The sequence below is a fragment of the Montipora foliosa genome, chromosome 9 (assembly GCF_036669935.1).
Source record: "Montipora foliosa isolate CH-2021 chromosome 9, ASM3666993v2, whole genome shotgun sequence".
NCBI lineage: Eukaryota > Metazoa > Cnidaria > Anthozoa > Scleractinia > Acroporidae > Montipora > Montipora foliosa.
Window position 1 is genome coordinate 21,489,229 of NC_090877.1, and position 17,786 is coordinate 21,507,014.

At 40.2% G+C, this 17,786-nt stretch overlaps 1 protein-coding gene across 3 annotated transcripts in view; it reads left to right on the top strand.

The window, feature by feature from the left end:
• LOC137971005 (vacuolar fusion protein CCZ1 homolog) overlaps positions 1 to 17,786 on the top strand; it is a 39,891-nt gene that overhangs the window by 17,645 nt on the left and 4,460 nt on the right. For all 3 annotated transcript variants that reach the window (XM_068817697.1, XM_068817696.1, XM_068817695.1), the window contains exons 3-13: positions 2,262 to 2,359; positions 3,154 to 3,247; positions 7,616 to 7,693; positions 9,446 to 9,493; positions 9,601 to 9,684; positions 10,625 to 10,676; positions 11,142 to 11,220; positions 11,340 to 11,384; positions 12,603 to 12,684; positions 13,494 to 13,555; positions 16,119 to 16,230. In XM_068817697.1, coding sequence (XP_068673798.1) covers positions 2,262 to 2,359; positions 3,154 to 3,247; positions 7,616 to 7,693; positions 9,446 to 9,493; positions 9,601 to 9,684; positions 10,625 to 10,676; positions 11,142 to 11,220; positions 11,340 to 11,384; positions 12,603 to 12,684; positions 13,494 to 13,555; positions 16,119 to 16,230 — 834 coding nt within the window. The remainder of the gene's footprint in view (positions 1 to 2,261; positions 2,360 to 3,153; positions 3,248 to 7,615; positions 7,694 to 9,445; positions 9,494 to 9,600; positions 9,685 to 10,624; positions 10,677 to 11,141; positions 11,221 to 11,339; positions 11,385 to 12,602; positions 12,685 to 13,493; positions 13,556 to 16,118; positions 16,231 to 17,786) is intronic.

The following is a 17,786-nucleotide window of genomic DNA, read 5'->3' on the forward strand; positions in this document are numbered from 1 at the left end:
AGATTCTCGACAACGAGAGCTTCCAAAGTAAGAGGTCTGCCTTGACGAATCAGCGGAAGGCGGGTCTCACCAACAACAGTTAACGGGGTGCGACCGTCGGCCTGCAAAGCAGTCTGGGAGCTTTTAGTTATCTTAGCATCAATATGCTTGGCTAAAGAAGCTCTCATCATATTAATTTCTGCGCCAGTGTCTATTGTAAGGCGTAAAGGGTGATGACCATAAAAAGCGTGAAGGAATGGAGACTGGGAGACGTTTACGCGACGAGTGGCAGGGGGTTTCATAGTAGGTAGGACGCTGGAGGGACAATGCTGCATATCTGCTAATTCTTCAAAACCTGGAGGGCTAGTCAGATCAGGATAGTGCTGGTAATCATAACTGCTCTCCTCTAATTCAATGCCGGCCACTTGGCGAATCTTGGACATGAAGAGACGATCAGGCTCGGGCAGAAACTTGCAACCGCTGAGAAAATGTGACCGAAAATCTGGGCGGCGGGCCTGCTGGCAAAGAGGACAAGACTTGACAGCACGAGGTTTAGGCAGTAGCCTGCGTCGTGCGGGAACAAATGAGCGATGATCAGTCGGGGGCGCAGAGCGTAGAACCTTTGATTCATCACTGGTGTGGAGCTCGTCAAGTAACGACTCGAGAGCTTGAGAGATTTCAGGTTTCACAGAGGCCAACATCCTACTACGTAATTCGGTTCCATAACGTTGTTTCACAAGTCGTGGGAGGTTGGGATGGAGTAGGTGTAGCCAAGTGAGAACAATAAAATTTTCGAGGGATGGAGATAGTTCTTCGTCAGCGTCCGGGATCTCGCCATAATGAGTGATTCCGCTGGATCTGGTGAGTAGGTTGTCCTCAATAAAGGCCATTAAGATTTGGAATAAATCCTCAGGACGCTGTTCAGGCTTCAAAGAAATGTTCGCGAGGTCCAAGAAACGGGAACCAGTTAACTGCAAGCCATAATGCTGTCGGATCGATTGCCAAACGCCGCTAATTGATGTAGAATTCTTGAAGATTGAGTTCCGAGAAATGATAGGGGCGTAATTGGCAATTTGGCCGAGCATCATTTCTAAATGTGTTACTTTTTGAGCAGCAGTCCTTCTTCTCGCCGTTGGAACAGATTCAGGATCGTTGGAGAAACCACGTAGGGGTGTAGCGTTTGTTTTTTTACCCCACGATGATCCATCAGTAAGAAAGTCTGCGAAGTTCGGATCGAGGGACAAGATGTACTTTAGATTGTTTTCCCAGGCTTCGATCGAAGTAATAGTTTCATTCGAAGAAAGCGACCACTGTTTCGGCGCTCTGTGTGAAGTCATCACTACGGTTCACGAATTCTGGCTTGATTGCTCAGAGAGGCGGCTAAAATCGAAGAACAGCTTTGATGTTCTTTCCGTGGGTTCTTTGAAAATGTTGCGCTGCCACCACGCCAATAAGTTGAGCCGAAACTCCGAGCGAGAGAACACGTTTATTCACCGAAGGCAAGATGCAAATACAACCCAAACTAAGCAGGCGAAGGTGGTAACAAAGGCACCAAGCTAATTATGCGCGAACTGTGTGACAATGAGGTAACTAAGCGTGCATGCAAAGCGAAACAATAACCCTAACTAAACGACGGCGTGTACAATGGGTTACGCTATGAGACCTAGTGGCGGGAATTACACAACAATGCGAAATATGGCGCAGCGCATTACATGTAGGTTATCATGCAAAAATTGTACGAAGGTTAAACTTACTACGATTACGCTGTAGTTACCTCTTTTCTGCACTGTTCCTGAAAGCTACATTAATATTTCCCCTTAGCTAATCAGAATGAAGAAACTTTTTTTGTGTATAAAAATTTTACCAGTATTATAAGATGCGCTTTAGTTGCCAATCATTGTATGATAACTTGATGTGTAAGGAAAAATACTATTACCAGTATGTTTACAACAAAATTTTATGGTGAGCTACATGTAATAATACAAGACAGCTTATTCAAGGAAGAGTTATTGCTCAAGAAGTGTAAAATTTAAATTACATTTATGACAATTGTAAGGTTTTTAAATGACTGACTTTTCCTCCTGGCTTTCAGCATCTTAATTTGATGTGGTTCATGTTTCATTTATTGAAGTATCGTAAATTATTAATTTAAGTAAATGCATGCATCTTAATTTCTTTTGACCATGGTGAATTATAATAATATTTTTCATAGCTTAATGCCATAAACAATCAGTGTCCATCATTCTGTGATTGACTGATGTTTCATCTTATACGTACCACAGGAAAAGGAGAAGATTGTTCTGTACATTCCAACTGGAGAGGACATTGACAAAAAAATAAAAAATATTGGACTTTGTGAGGCTTTGGTAAAGTTTACACAGTAAGATGGATTTATCATTATCATTTTATTATCTAGTGTAAGTGGAGCCAGTTGTGAAAAGTGTTCCTATATTAACCTGTAAATTAACCATTCAATTTTCATGAACAAGAATGCTTTAATTTTTAAGAGTTAAAAAAAGGAAGACTTAAGCTCCAGGGATAAATATAGTTTATAACACATTAAATGAAGCTGTGATCCTTGCAGTTATGAACGCAATTTTTGCAATTGCATAGAGAAGCTTGAAAAATTCAGGACTTCAACGGGGGGTTGAACTTGTGACCTCACGATACGCATGCAATGCTCTAAACCAACTGAGCTACATGAAGCCACTGATGTTGGGTGCTGGTCATTTGTTGAAGTCGTGAATTTTTCAGGCGTCTCAACGCAATTGCAAAAGTTGCGTTCATTACTGCAAGGATCATACACGTAGCTTCACTTGGTTTCATATCCTCAGTTCAATATACATTTAACACCTGTCAGATTGTTTCCGGACTGTCAGATTGTTTCCGGACTCTAAATTTTTCGTTTATTACACAAGTTTGACCGTCAAAGTTGTGTATTAAACAACTTTGACAGTCAAACTTGTGTAATACACAAGTTTGACGGTCAAACTTGTGTAATAAACGAAAAATTTAGAGTCCGGAAACAATCTGACAGTCCGGAAACAATCTGACAGGTGTTATTTGTGATCCATTTCATGTATCATTTCATCGTTTATAACACATTATAAGGTACAGTAGAAATAATAGAATAGTTACAGTGAAAAATTACTCTCTCTTTTCTTTTCTCTTGAGGACATTCTCACCTAACAAGCCCTGCAATTCCCTTCACACACAGAAAGCAAGGCAGGTTTTCTTTGAAGCAGAACTAGAATTTTGGATGATAATGGTAATTACAAATTTGGTCTCAGTAGATGGTTATGTACACTGAAAAAATTGTGTGTAACTTTTTGGTGAACCTTGCGTTAAAAACATAATCAAGAGTGAACTTAATTTAAATAATACTGTATATGATACTTAGAACACATGATATTTATTATAAATGTAAGTGAGGCTTAGAAAGAACATACTAATGTTCTTGCTGCTGTGTACACATGTACAGTGCCTTATCATTATAATCTTATTTAATCCCTAAGTCGCACATGGAGGTTGGGTGCCTAGGAACATGGGGGCTGGAACCTCCTACCAAAAGAGGACGTTGGTAGAACCTGCGACCCAAGCGTGAACCCCACCAACCATGCTGAAAGGACCTTTGGCTAAAGCCACAGTCCTCAGGTGACCAAACCTGAGGCACCCAACCCAGCATGGAAAAATAGCAGTGCCCTACCTAAAACAACAGCCCTGGCGCAGGGCCATGCAATGCTGAAAAGTTACTGATGGCCACCACTGGGCAGATAACACTGAGTTGCCGTGGTCCACATCGATGGTTCAAGCCATCCGAAAGGGATCTGTCTTTTGAGCACTTGATGTGTATCTTGAAACATGTGGGATCCACCAACACATCAGCCTGCACATTACTAACTGCCAGATGGATGCTAGGGTCAAATCGCGGATTAGTTGTGAACTCGGCTTTACAACAGAAACCAAAGAAACTAACTAAGGCAATGCGCTGCCCATAGCATGACATTCTCCTCTTGCAGAACTGCTTACCAGACCACGTACCCAGCAGGGAAATGATCCTCTCTCACTTCTCAGGTGGAAGCTGGGCTTGTAGAGTTGTAGAGTCAAGCTCAATATCCAAGATGGACAGGCAGATAGAAGGCCTGTCCAGCTTGTCAGGGTTGGGGGGTGGGGAGGGGGGTTCTGTAACTTGGAGCACAGCAGGATGTATGCCAGCAAATTGAGGTTACTGGTGACTGGTGAGCAGTTTAAGTGATCAAAAGTTTGTATTTGGTAAGGTCTGGCCATTGATGAGGGTTGGCAGCAAACATCACCATTTGAAATATTGTGAAGGCCTTACCTAAAGTAAAAATGTCCTGAATTTCAACCACCTGACACTCTTTTGATACCAGCGAGTTGCCTTCCAGAAAGGTTTGCGGTTCCTGTTGAACGGACCAGAGATTGACTGACCAAATCCACAAACTGACCGTTACTACAGTGTAGTTAGTGATTCATGATATCATTTTAGCAGGATTGGGGGCGTGTCCCGGACCCACTTAAGTCCAGAAATGCACTCAGCTACAAGTATTACAAATTTCACAACATTGAACTACCTTTGAGCAATTTGAACAAAAACTGCAAAAATTGCTAAAAGTAGAGGGCAACAACAAACACCATGTCAAAATGAAGGTGAGGAAACGGAACTGTCCAAACCTGATGAAACACTTGTCACATGAGTAGCCATAACTGATAAAGCGAAAGTTTTTGCAAGGCAGGACGAGTTGGAGCCAGTGATGGCAGGCCCAGATGGACAGCGAATTCTGGTAACCTTACTATACCCGTTGAACAGCAGAGATGATGACCGACAATGACTTCCCCAAAGCATGGCCATTCCTGAAATTTCGTTTGAAAGAGAAGTGGATGTTCCTGAATAGGTTGCTGTAAGTACCTCTGGAGCAGCAGAAGGTGACGGTGCCACAGTAAGTAATTCCAAAAAAACATGACAGCCGAGAAGCTGCTGTAGGTTGAGCGTGGTTGACTGTGTCATAGTGAGGGAAACACCTGCGTGAATTGGACAAGCATTCAACAAATGGCCCGCAGAGCAATTAAAAAGATCATGAAAAATCCCCAAAGGTGGTAGAAAGTAATCCTAACAACTTACTTAGACAATGATGTAGTGACAGCAAACCACTACAAAACACTTTCAGACAATAAGCTGGATAGAAACACTATACAAATACACTAAGAATAAGCGAGGCACACAAAACTCCCCATACACAGTAAAACTACAAACACATGCTAAGGTGCACACATACAGTAGATCACATCAGAATACTGCTGACCCAGAGATTGCTGCAATGCCCTGACATCATGCCCAGAAAAGTAACAGTGCTGGAAAATGCCAGAATGCTAATGACTTTCCAGCGGACCATGCTGTACGGCCATAAATGCCAATGCCATGCCAAACACTGAGTACGCTTGCTCCAAGCCATTAACTAAGTTTACATTGTAGCCTGAAAAACATTTCAGATATTTTTTTTACCACCATATTGTATTTCAAAAGGAGGAAATTATGGTACTGAACACTAATTGTCTGACTAAGGGGGCAATTTTTAATAATCGTGAAAGCGCTTTTGGTAATCTAAAGTAGATGATTACTTAATCTTGATTGGCTAAGGTCAGGTTGTTTTTGTTTGTGACAGGTCTTCAGAGCATGTATTGTCTTTACTGAGTTGTTTTCTCCATTTCTTCAAACAACTCTCAAAAAAGCAAGCCACGCTGGGAATCACCTTTAGGTTAATGCGTTCATTCACCATAATGATTACAGTGCTCTAGTAGTAGGATCGACCCTATGCGATGCATCCATCTCTAGTGGGAGCTGTCTGCTTGGCTAGAGCAGTGCAGCTGAATTGGCTGAAGAGACCAATGTGTGAGTCTCGACTGCAAGGGTGGTATTGCTGTTCTTCTTTCTTTGCAACCACTTTTAACAATTTCATTCATCAGCTTTTCCCCTCTCCTGACTTGAGGAGTTGATTTAGAGAGCCCACCCAACTTTGGTAGTCAGCTGCAAGGTTCTCCCAGGACTCGGTGTCAATGTCGAGGGCTTTTATATTTCTCCTTATGACATCCTTGAATGGCTTGTTGCTTTTATAAGAGACCAGTGGGTGAGTGGCAGTCTGGATTGCAAAGGCAGTATCTTTGTCTAGTCCTTGGTCTGCTGGCATTGCTGTGCTTCTTTCTGTGCAACCATTTTTTAACTACTGTTACAGTAATCCTTCCCCCCCCCCCCCCCTTCCTCCCATGACCTTGAGGAGTTGATTTAGTTGATTTAGCATGCACCTTGCAATTTAGTGATCACCTTCAAGGGCTTTCATGTTGCTCTTGATTCATGACATCTCTGAACTGCAGCTGAGGGCCATCTTTAATTGTCCCTCCAAATACCAGCTTACATGTAACATAGAGGATGTCCTTTAGCGTGTGGACATCCTCCAACGTAGTGGAGATGGTGCTGTTGAAGCAGGGCAAGACAGGACTTTGTCTTGCAAGGAGATGCCCAGGATATAGTATAGGCTTCTCAGATGGAAGGTGACATTGAATTGATTCTACTGTCTTGTATGAATTATGTGGTCCATGAACAGTACTGCTGCCATACAACAGTGTGCTGATGACATATCCATTTCCATCTTTGTTTTCACCAAACTGATTAACAACCTCTATCACATAGTGGTCGATGCTGTTGACCAGTGGTGCTACTGTTAATCCTATCCCAGGATAGTGATTTGTCTAATTTGAGCTCATTGTCAGCCAGACGTCCTTGCAAGCCTGGGAGAAGTGATCCATCAATAACTGGAATTCCTGTTAGGTGTGTCACATCTGCTGCATTTTATGCAAATAGAATATCCCTGATGAGGGTCTTCCATACCTTTGTGTTGGATCAGAGGTTGAGCAGCCTACCATCTGATCTGCTACCTAGGTAGGTTCCCTTGATTAGAGTGCTTTCCGAACATGGCAAAGAATACCGAGAGTGTGGGAGCAAGGACGTAGTCTTGCTTGACGCCACTGCAGATGCTGAAAGGCTCAGAGTTGCTGCCATTGAACTGCACTATCTCCTTCATGAGCTCTGCAGTTTTGGTGGACAGTCAATCTTTTTGAGAATCTTGAATAGGCTGTCTCTGGTACCACATCAAATGCCTTTTTGAGATTGATGAAAGCTACCTACATGGGCATCATCTGGGGAGGATGAAGGGAGAAGACCTTGTCTACTATTGATATCTCAGCTTGTAAGCTGCACTGTGACTCACGGTCATGGTGTGACACTTTTTCCAGCTTCTGCAGGTGGATTAGGATGATGGCAGGGCAGACTTTGCCAACTACATGACTTTTGTATGCTCAGTAGAGAAATTCCTCTGTAATTGTTGCAGTTACTTCAATCTCTAGCTTTTTTTTTTCTTGAAGAGAATTGTAATCTTGGCATTCCTCATGTCCATCAGAGGGGTTGGGTTGCCGACCCGCTGTTGGCATTTTTCGGGGGCTCTTATCCTTCGCTTGCAGTGAATATTGTTAGCCTTGATTTTACCTGTACATGTATTCATTTTGAAGTGGTATAATTGTCACACGACTGTACATTTATCTTTGCTTTATTGTTTGCATTCTTAAGACAGTCAGCATCCCTTTCAGTGAGAAGATGGCAAAAGATGGCAAGATGATCATTGAGTACCATGATGAAGATGTCTTGGTCAGTGCAAGTATTTCTTCTTGGTGTATAATACAGTTTAGAGGGTATATTTCTTAGTAATCAATTTAGCAGTATTTATAAAGTGACCAGTACATTCGCATTCATCTATGTCTCATATAGTGTGGGTGTTCCTCTTAATGGGAGATGGAATGCCATAGAAATGACATTTTGCAGCACTGCGCAGTACAAGTTCTCACATGCATCTGAGAGGCCTTCCAACCTAAACCACACAGCCTGACCATGATTTACTCAATCACAACCAATTTACCACAAAGAAACAATACTAATAAGGGAATGAAGGGGAACACAAGCACTTGCAACAAATTCCTACTTAAAAAACAATAAAAGACAAAATAACAGAGAAAATTTGAACCAAGAACAATGCCTTGCAGAGTGAAAAGTTTGAACCAAGTTGCAAAACATATGAAGCTGTAGTGTGTAAATGTAGTACACATACTTTAAAATTATTATAGTGACTTTAATACTTACAATCGTGAACATTATAATAAGGAAATTTAAAACACAGTTGTCTGTGAATTCATTTTGACCTGAAGTCATGTAACAGCACACGATAAACTATGCTGAAAAAGAATAATACAGGTGTAGTTATTTGAACATTTCCTGCCAAAATAAAGGGAACCTGGAACTCCAGTATTGTTAGAGCACCAGATCCTTAACCTTAAATAGAAATGGTAGTTAGCTAAAGGCCTGGCTTTGTCCACATGTTAATTCATTGCACAATACACTGTGCTCTTTACAATCTCTTCCCACCCCACTGCTCCATTTCAAAGGTGTGTAGCTCCGACTGGCTTCTGCATGGATAAAGCAGGGCACACATTGTTTTTTTCAGGCCATTATTAGACTTATATTTTGTGACAGTGCTTCACACAGGGATAATAAGTATGTAGATGTCTCCGTGGCTAACAATTATACAAGTTTAGAGTACTTTTAGAGATAAACTTGTTTATTTCATCCATGTAGTAGCCAATTATGCACTCTCTACTCTGTCAGGGGTTTCAAGGTCATTTCTATGTCAACTTGCCGACTGGTTTGAGTAGATTAACCCATTAATTGTATCAACAAAAGGCCTAATGGCCCCTTTGCTTGGGATTTCTGGGGGCATGCCATACAGTATTTGACAGAACACTCTGAAACTCCACATTTCAATAGCAAAATTGATGATCACATTTGGACGACTTCATGTTGTCATTGTCAAAATGAGTTTTAATCCTAGGTTTGAAAGAATCAGTTAAAATATAGTTGGTACGTACTAAAACTACAGACATTATTATCTAAAGTCCAATAAGCTTGAAGTGTATGAGCCTGTTATGCATTGGCAACAAGTCTCTTAACTTACATGTACTTTGCTGTACTTAAGGTCTTCAAGAGACGCATGTAATGCTAATATGTGACACAACACTGAGTGACTAAGATAACAATAATAATTACACTGCCAATTCTGGAAAGGTCTCTAAAACGCCATGATTATCTGGAAAAGAGAGCACATTGAGAGAAATTTGTAGTAAAGGTGGCATTTCACAAGCGCCCAAAAATAGTCAGTTTATAGATATAGTGACATCAGTACAGCAAAAGGTGTGACAAACTAAGGATGACTGACCTGAATTCCTTGATTAGAGAGTTGTACAATTAAGTTGGGAATTGTAGCAGAGGTGTAGCCTTTACTTAAGAAAGCATCACATGTACATGACAGCTTTACACTACTGACACTGTGACCCATTTTGTTCAAAACAGGACTCAGTTCTTGATTCAGTGTTAAAGCAAGCATACAAAATGTTCAAGGTCAGAAAAAACTAAATTCTGTCTTTCCACTATGCTCTTTTGTTTGTTTCACTAGAACCTGCTCCTCATTCAACTTATTAGCAACATTTTTTTTTCTCCTCTACCAGTTGTTTAATGGAACATTCACATATATTTTGGAAACCTACAATCTTGAAGCCTTGCGCAAGAGAGTCGAACATTTCTATACATCTGTAAGTTTGTAGAATTGTAAGGAAAAAGTTCTGAGACTCATTTCTTCCCACTCAATAACCTTGTAACTGTGCTCCTGTTTATACACTGTCCTTATTGTTCGTAAAGTTTGTCTGTCTACCTTAGGTTTATTAATCTTTGATGACCTCCCCCATCCTTCCATTGCCTTTTTGACAAGGTTGAGACCTACATGACTTTTACAGACCAAAGTGGGAGGTTTTTAAGGGCCTACTGACGTATTTTTTGGGGTGCGTTGCTAAGGATGTAATAGTTAACTAATTTGAAAGAATTTGGCATTATTTTGGTCAGTTTCCAACTTTTGTAAACCAATGACCTTAAATATGACGTCATCATGCCACGCCCATGGTCATGTGACCAATAAAAGAAAACTCTAAATTTGTCTACGTGCTACACAATTTGGGTATTTAATCAGTGGTTTCATAATTTGTATTTGTTTTTGCATCCAGCCAAGCATGTTTTTCTTTTTATTTTGAAAAATGTTCTTTTAAGAGAGATACTGTAAACGATACTGAAATACCCATAGAATTTTCAAAAAAGATGATTTGAAAAAAGCAATGCTTACCTATAGTCTGTATTTGGACTTCCGAGGTGAAACGTGCCATATGAAAACAAATTATTTCAATTTAAAGACCGCCGGAAATTTAGGTTTTTCTCAAACCGAAGTCAGTTCATTTACACATGCGCAGTTGATCTGAGAACGAGTGCGAGGAAGGGCGAGGAAAAACCTTCGATGCAAACAACAGTTTGTGCGATGAGTTTTGCTTGTGAGTGGGTTTTCTGGTGAGCTCACTATAATATGATGACGTCAGTAACCGGAAGTAACATTTCACTTTTCCTAGCAGCGCGCAAAAAATCCGTCTGTGGGCCCTTAAAGTTTTTGTAATGGTGCTAGTACCTGACTTTGGTGTTAATCTTTTGCAGTATTTACAGACTTTTAATTTTTCTCAATTTGACTTGCTGGATGTGTTCACAGGTCAGTTAACTAACAATAAACAGTTTTTTTTTTTTTTTTAAGTAACTTTAGATTTTCCTTTGTTCACAACCAGATAAAACTGTCATTCAGATTTTACTAAGGGTTGTACAAGTTAAAATGAGTACGAGTACAGGTTGAATTACTGGTCGCAAGCTCATTGATATCCCTTTCCTATAAGGTGATACAAAGAGGTTTTAAAGCAAGGATTATTTTGGAAAGTTTCCTTCATGCTCAGTAGACAAATCTGAAGGCTGGTAATTTCAGTCATTATTTTATGAAAGTCTTTAAAACAGTAAAGCCCTAGTGTTCACATGTGTCTTGAAAACCGAATTTTGTGCCCAACATGGACATGCATATGCAGAGAAGACATCCTTGAGTTTTGAAAATGGACTTCTGGAAAGTTCTTGAATCTGTAGTGTACAAAAGTTTATCTTTGTCATGACCATCAGTCATATTTATTGACAGGAATCAATTTTCTTCCTCTGGATAAAAAGACCTTCCTAAGGATCCAGTCCTTTGTAAATGTGATTGAACATACCTTCAGGTAAAACTGAGAATATTTTGTAGCAGTCACCCATTATTGTTTTGTTCTCTCTACTTAAAGGAATTTTTTCTTGCAGTGAAAAATGTGATTGAGGTTAAACGTGTTCTTTCTCCTTCTAGCCAAGTGACGTACACTGCATTTTTATATTCAGAAAAGCTTGTGTGGTGAGTAGTGCATTGCTGCCTCTTACAGTGTCTACAGGTTACTTGAGTTTCTACTGGGTTTGAACCCGCGACCTCACGATACCAGTGCGACGCTCTTACCAACTGAGCTATGAAGCCACTGAGGGTTCACATGTTCCTGTGATGAGTGATGAGTGAATTAATTAATGAAATGATTTATATGAAAGGCATCATATATTGCACTGCGGGTATGAAATCAAATGAAACCATGTTGCCTCACAGTTATGAGCACAATTTTACAATAATTGCATTGAGAAGCCTGAAAAATTCAGGACTTCAACGGGGTTTGAACCTGTGACCTCAAGATACCAGTGCGATGCTCTATGCTCTAACCAACTGAGCTATGAAGCCACTGTCATTGGGAGCTGGTCGTTTCTGGGTTCACATGTGTCTGTGATGAGTGATGAGTTAATTAATGAATGAAATGATATATATGAAAGGCATCATATCTTGCACTGGAGGTATGAAATCAACATCAGTGGCTTCATAGCTCAATTGGTTAGAGCGTCTCACTGGTGTCGCGAGGTCGCAGGTTCAAACCCCATTGAAGTCCTAAATTTTTCAGGCTTCTCGAAGCAATAATAAAATTGTGCTCATAACTGCGAGGCAACATGGTTTCATTATTTTGATTTCATACCCACAGTGCAATATATGATGCATTTCATATAAAAAATATATCATTTTGTTCATTACTGGACTTTGTTGATTATTTTTATGATATTTTTATTATTTTTATGTCAAATTTTGCTGTTTTATAAAATGTTTCAAAATGCTTTGCCAGAAGCCAAATCTAGTTGACAAAAATGTGGAAGAAACAGCAGAGAAGAAATGTCTATACACAAGATTGTTAAAACCTAACTCAGCACTTTGGCTGGTCTTTCATATACTGCATCTGAAATAAATAATGTCCATCAAATAAAAGAACAAAACCAAAATAACAAGACCTAATCAGAATAACAATCATGGTTCTTTTGTCTTCAATGTGCCATTTTCACCCGGTGTATGAAAGTCTACCCACACTTTGCGCCCCATTGCCTGTTTAAATTAACATCATATTCATAAAAAGGAATGGAAGAACAACGGGACTGTTACTGTCCAATAATGACTACAACATTTATTTAAAATGTTTACCAGGATAATGTAGATATCATTTGATAAATGTAATAATGGTACTGTTTTGTTCTGGTTGATCAACTTAAGGAGTGGCCTTGAACAAGAAGACATGCGTACACTCTACAAATACCTGGTTTCTAGCCTGTTTCCTTCTACAATCAATCTCGAGGTAGGTTTCTTATGTTTTGTTTGAACATTCCCCGGGGGGGAACCTTACCCTATTTATGACCAAAATCTGCGATAAATTTTCCCTACCCTATTTATGACCTGACCAAAAATTGGATACCCGATTTATGACCTGACCCTTAAATCAATACCCTGGTGCAGACCTGCCTTATAATTATTTCCCTAGTTCAGACCAATGTTAAAGGCAATGTTTATCTGCTTTTATTAGGTAGGTTACATATAAAGAAGTAGCTTCTAAATAAAAAAACGAATTCAAGACTAGAGTGCAAAAATGGATACCCTATTTATGACCAAAATGGCGGAAAATCGGCCAAAATCGATACCCTATTTATGACCAAAACGGCTGAAAAACCCTACCCTTTGGGGCCGCACATACCTATATAGCCCATATAAGGGAGTACCCCCCCCCCCCCCTTCCCCTCCGGGGAACATTCCCAGATCTGTTCAAGGGAGCAACCGAATGTCAATGAGCAAAAATTTTTCCTTTTAAGGCCTAGTGTAAATAAGATTGTAATTCAATGAAACATTTTGTTAGTTACATGTGACTGAGTGAGATATGGGTTTGCCAGAGTTTGGGCAACATTTCAAGTTGACTTCTAGCTTTGAATCTCGACCACGGAGTCACATTGGAGTCTACAAAGTCATGCAGGACACTGAATGGCCTTCTTGCTGTTACGACGGAAATCACAAGGCGTTTAGCCTATCTTCTACCCTTATTAGGAACACTTGGGCTTTTGTTTGCAGTACAAGGGATAAGTTTAATGTGTGACTGAAAGATCTTTCTTTACACAGAGTTCGGAAAATCCAAGATCACAAGGTTATGTTGTTGTTCAACCCAAGCCTCATCAGGGAAGGTAATGCACTGTATTGATTTGGTTGCTCTGTTCAATGACCAATAGTAATGGAGTGAACTGTCCTTTGGTTCCTGATCCAACCCTCTTGAAACAATAATTTCTTGAACAGCAACAAGATTCTTTAGAAAGAAAAGCAATCATAATTTGCATCATACACAGATCCTCCTACCAAAACATGTGGTATAGCACGGTTTAGCACCCAGTGCCCATCAGGTTTTCCCAAATTTTTGCTGCTGATCAATGCTGATTTGGGGTCTGAGTATAAAATGATCATTAAATGCCTGCTAATGAACACGTGACATCAACAGGGCTTAAAGTGAATTTATCTTAAGATGGAATGCATGTATACCTTCCTAACAACATAACGTTAAAAAGCACGTGTTCGACACAGCAGGGTGTCAAGAGGCAGTACATCTAAATCTGTGCTGATTTATGCCTTTTTGATTAATTTCTCTGTGGTCATGCGTTTTATACATGAGCCTCTGGCTCGCATACTGAGAGCAACCTCATTCCCACGCTATGACTTTAATAAATTGATTTCAAGATTGATTGATTGATTGGTCAACTTCAGGCCCCAGTTGTTCGAACGGTGGATAACGCTTAATCCACCGGACAAATCACTATCCAGTGGATAAGTCATAGCGAAACCAATTGCGCTATCTAATGGATAGTGATTTATCCGGTGGATAGCGATATCCACCTTTTGAACAACTGGGGCAAGGAGAATAAACTGATTTGCCATGTCTTAAGTAGCACAAAACAAGGAACAAATGCCAAAAATTAATGTATTGAATATAAGAATAATAAGCCCGTCAAGGTGGCTTACTCAGGGCGCGACGAAAGTGCTGTCCGATAGCCCGGGGCTAGTGGAATGACTTGTCGGGCTAGCGTTTTCTTATCGTAGCTTGCCCGATGGGCAAGCACCGTTGGTTCCCCATTTCTGATGATAAATTGAGCTTTTATACCAAAAAGTGTGTAGCAGAAAGCTCCTGAGAGAAAATGATAATGTTATGTGGCCAAATTATCGTAGCGTGATAACGTTTTGCACCGTAAATAACATCATGACTTTTTCTGCTTTCAAAAGCGACCGAAGTATATTTTATAAACAATTTAATTTCGGGCTAGCTCCTCAGACCTTCGGGCTAGTAACCTCAAGTAACAGCTTGCCCGAAGGGCAACCTCATCTTTTCATTTTCGTCTCACCCTGTTACTACAGTTTTGTGGTGGAAAAAGATCTTAAAATGAAAACACCTCAGTGTGTAGTTTTTTACCAAGTGTGTCTCTAAATACATGTAAAACAACTTTATGAACAACGTTTCGGTACAATTGATTTTGAATTGTAAATATGAAGAATGAGACCCTTGGCAGGGGAAATTGGAAGCTAAAACTTTGAAGTCAGTTACAGCAAAACCAATGGTAAGACCCCATCTCAGATTTTCAGTATTCAGAAATTGATCATAAAGAAACATTTTTGGACAATTAATCTCGGAAAAATCTGTCAAAGTCAATTTAGTCAAAAGGCAGAAAATTTTATAACAAAAACGATCCTTTTGCAAGGGGCAAGTGATCAACTAGAAATGCCATGGATTGAATCCTCTCAAGACCGAGCAGGGATGGCGTATTGGTTAGAGCAATAGTAGTATTGCTAATCTAGAGTGAGTTTCAATCGAGTGTCGTAAAACCAAAACCAAAGTAATTACTTTGGCCAATCAAAAAGACGGAGGTTTTGGTTTCACTTCTGATTGTTGAAAAAGTGGCGCGAGAACTTTGAACCAATGACTGAGTGAAGTAATGCAAAACGAAAGCAATTTGCTAATTGCTTTCGACACTCAATTCAAAAACGCAATAGAGCGGTTTTCGAATGAGTGTCGTAAAACCAAAACCAAAGTAATTACTTTGGCCAATCAAAAAAGACGGAGACAATCCAGTACACCAATCAAAACTCGAAGTAATTACACTTAGCCGACACAAAGCGCGGGAAAATGTGCACGCGCGAGCCACGATTGGGTTTGGTTTCACTTCTGATTGGTTGAAAAAGTGGCGCGAGAACTTTGAACCAATCACTGAGTGAAGTAATCACAAACCAAAGAAATTATCTAATTACTTTCGACAGTCAATTGAAAACTACTCTATAGCCCCGCACCAATGAGGATTGAATTTATGTCGTTGTTGTTGTTTCCATTAGTGGGCTTCGCGAGTGGTTTTTCTGCACCTTTGCCTGAGTGATTTTCTCCTTGTTCTGTGGAGAACGTTCTTCTTTCGTTCTTTTTTGAAATCAGCACGTTGCTTGTTCCACCTGCAGTGAGGGCTGCAGAGAAAAATACACTCCTAAGGTGTAATTACAAGTTCCTTGTTAAAGGGGACAAACATTTTGAGTTAATGTACACCTGAACTACCCCCCATTGTCAAGTAAAATCGTATGGCATTATCTAGACAGAGTTAAATCTACATGTATCTCACTCCAAGGAGTCAACGGGTTAAAAAGGGAAATAATAAACAAATAAATAAAACCTTGATCCAACTGAAGAAAAGACTGGAAACGTTCGCTAAATTGTCCTTTCAGGTTTATAACAGGCCCAGCTGACCTTGGAGATGTGCCAATTCCGAGTACACCACCCAAAATGTTTGTAAATACAGATTCTGAACAGGAGGAACTAGTTTTAGTAGTTTATAAGGTGAATATATGACTTTGTGTGGTTTTCATGTACATAAAGACGAGGCATTTTGAGATTTTTGCCATTTTTAGGTCATCACAGTTGTGGAATGGTCATTTTTTCACAAAATGGGAGCAGCTTCCATTTAGCACGAAGGCTCATTTGCACCGGCATCGGTCATTGGTTCAAATCCCTTTCGAGCCTGAATTTTCCAGCCTTTCCTTTTTGTTACTGCTCAATTAAATAACGTTGATAAGAGCAATGATATTTAAGTCTCAAAATAATTCAGGGTCTGTTTTAACTCGCAGCTGAGGGAACACTTACTGTATACGCGGCACTACATTTCTTTTTGACTAAATATTAAGTTACTGTGCCCTCGTCTCTTCTGGTCAGGTGTTGTTTGCCCGAGTATCTAAGCTTATAACGTTTGTAGGAGACTATTGAAAATTCTTGACTTTTCTCTTGAGATTATCATCAATGTAATGAAATAGCTCGGAACTATTTTCCATGGTTCTTTTTTAGTCCATAATTATTGAGTGTTTTCACTCACGTGATCAGTAACCTTGTTTTTCCACCGAACAAAAAAAAATCGTTTGCATGATAATAGAGCTCAATTCCCAGAGGATTAGTTGGGTACACCAACATGGCTACCGTTCCATTGTTTAGCAACACCAATATGGCCGCCCGTGACGTCACGTGAAGACACTCTATAGTATAGTGCACTGGTTCCTACATAACGTGCGATCAGGCTCTCTTTTCTTTATAGAGGGGAGAAAAGTACAACTTTTTGCGCCTTCATCATCTATCTCTCTCTCTCCACGGGATTAACGAACGCTTTTCTTTCTAAGAATTTGTTCTTGTTATCCACGTTGCTATATCTCCACCAATGGCGTGGCTCCATCCTTCAGTATAAAAGAGGCCCTGACAGGGTAAATTCCGACAAGCGACATGGCCCAAAAAGTAGCGACAGCACATAAAATGAAATTCCGACAAAAGACATCCTTTCCCAGAAAAATTCCGACAGTGACGTCAAGACCGAGAATGAGCCAATTAAACCCCGACACGAGTGATTTTAAAATTCAGACAAGCGACACGGAACCCCCCCCCCCCCCCCCCTTTCTGTCAGGGCCTCATAAAACGCTAATAACCTTGTTTACGGTTGTCAGTTTACCATATCAACACAATTGATAGACCCATTTCTGTGTTTCACATCCCCACCGATGCTCGCACGTTAATATCAGGACAATTTAAGCAATTGTCTCTTATAGACAATTAAGATATAAAATTCAGGCGGCCTCAGCGGGACTCAAATCCTTTGACCTCTGCGATGCCGGTGCAATGCTCTACCAACTGAGCTATGAAGGCGCACAGTTGGGAGCAGGTCAATTTGTTGGACTAACGAAGGAAGGTAAAAAAAAAAATGGTAAAGTCACTTTATTTAAGGTCGGTAGTTCCTTCAGTTACGAAACTGGTATCAATGGAAGCCGAAGGTGCGCCCTTTACCCCCCTCCCTCTGTAAGTGCTCCGTTTTAAGGGAATTTAAAGCTATAGCTACACCGATCAGAGGAAAGTCGAAA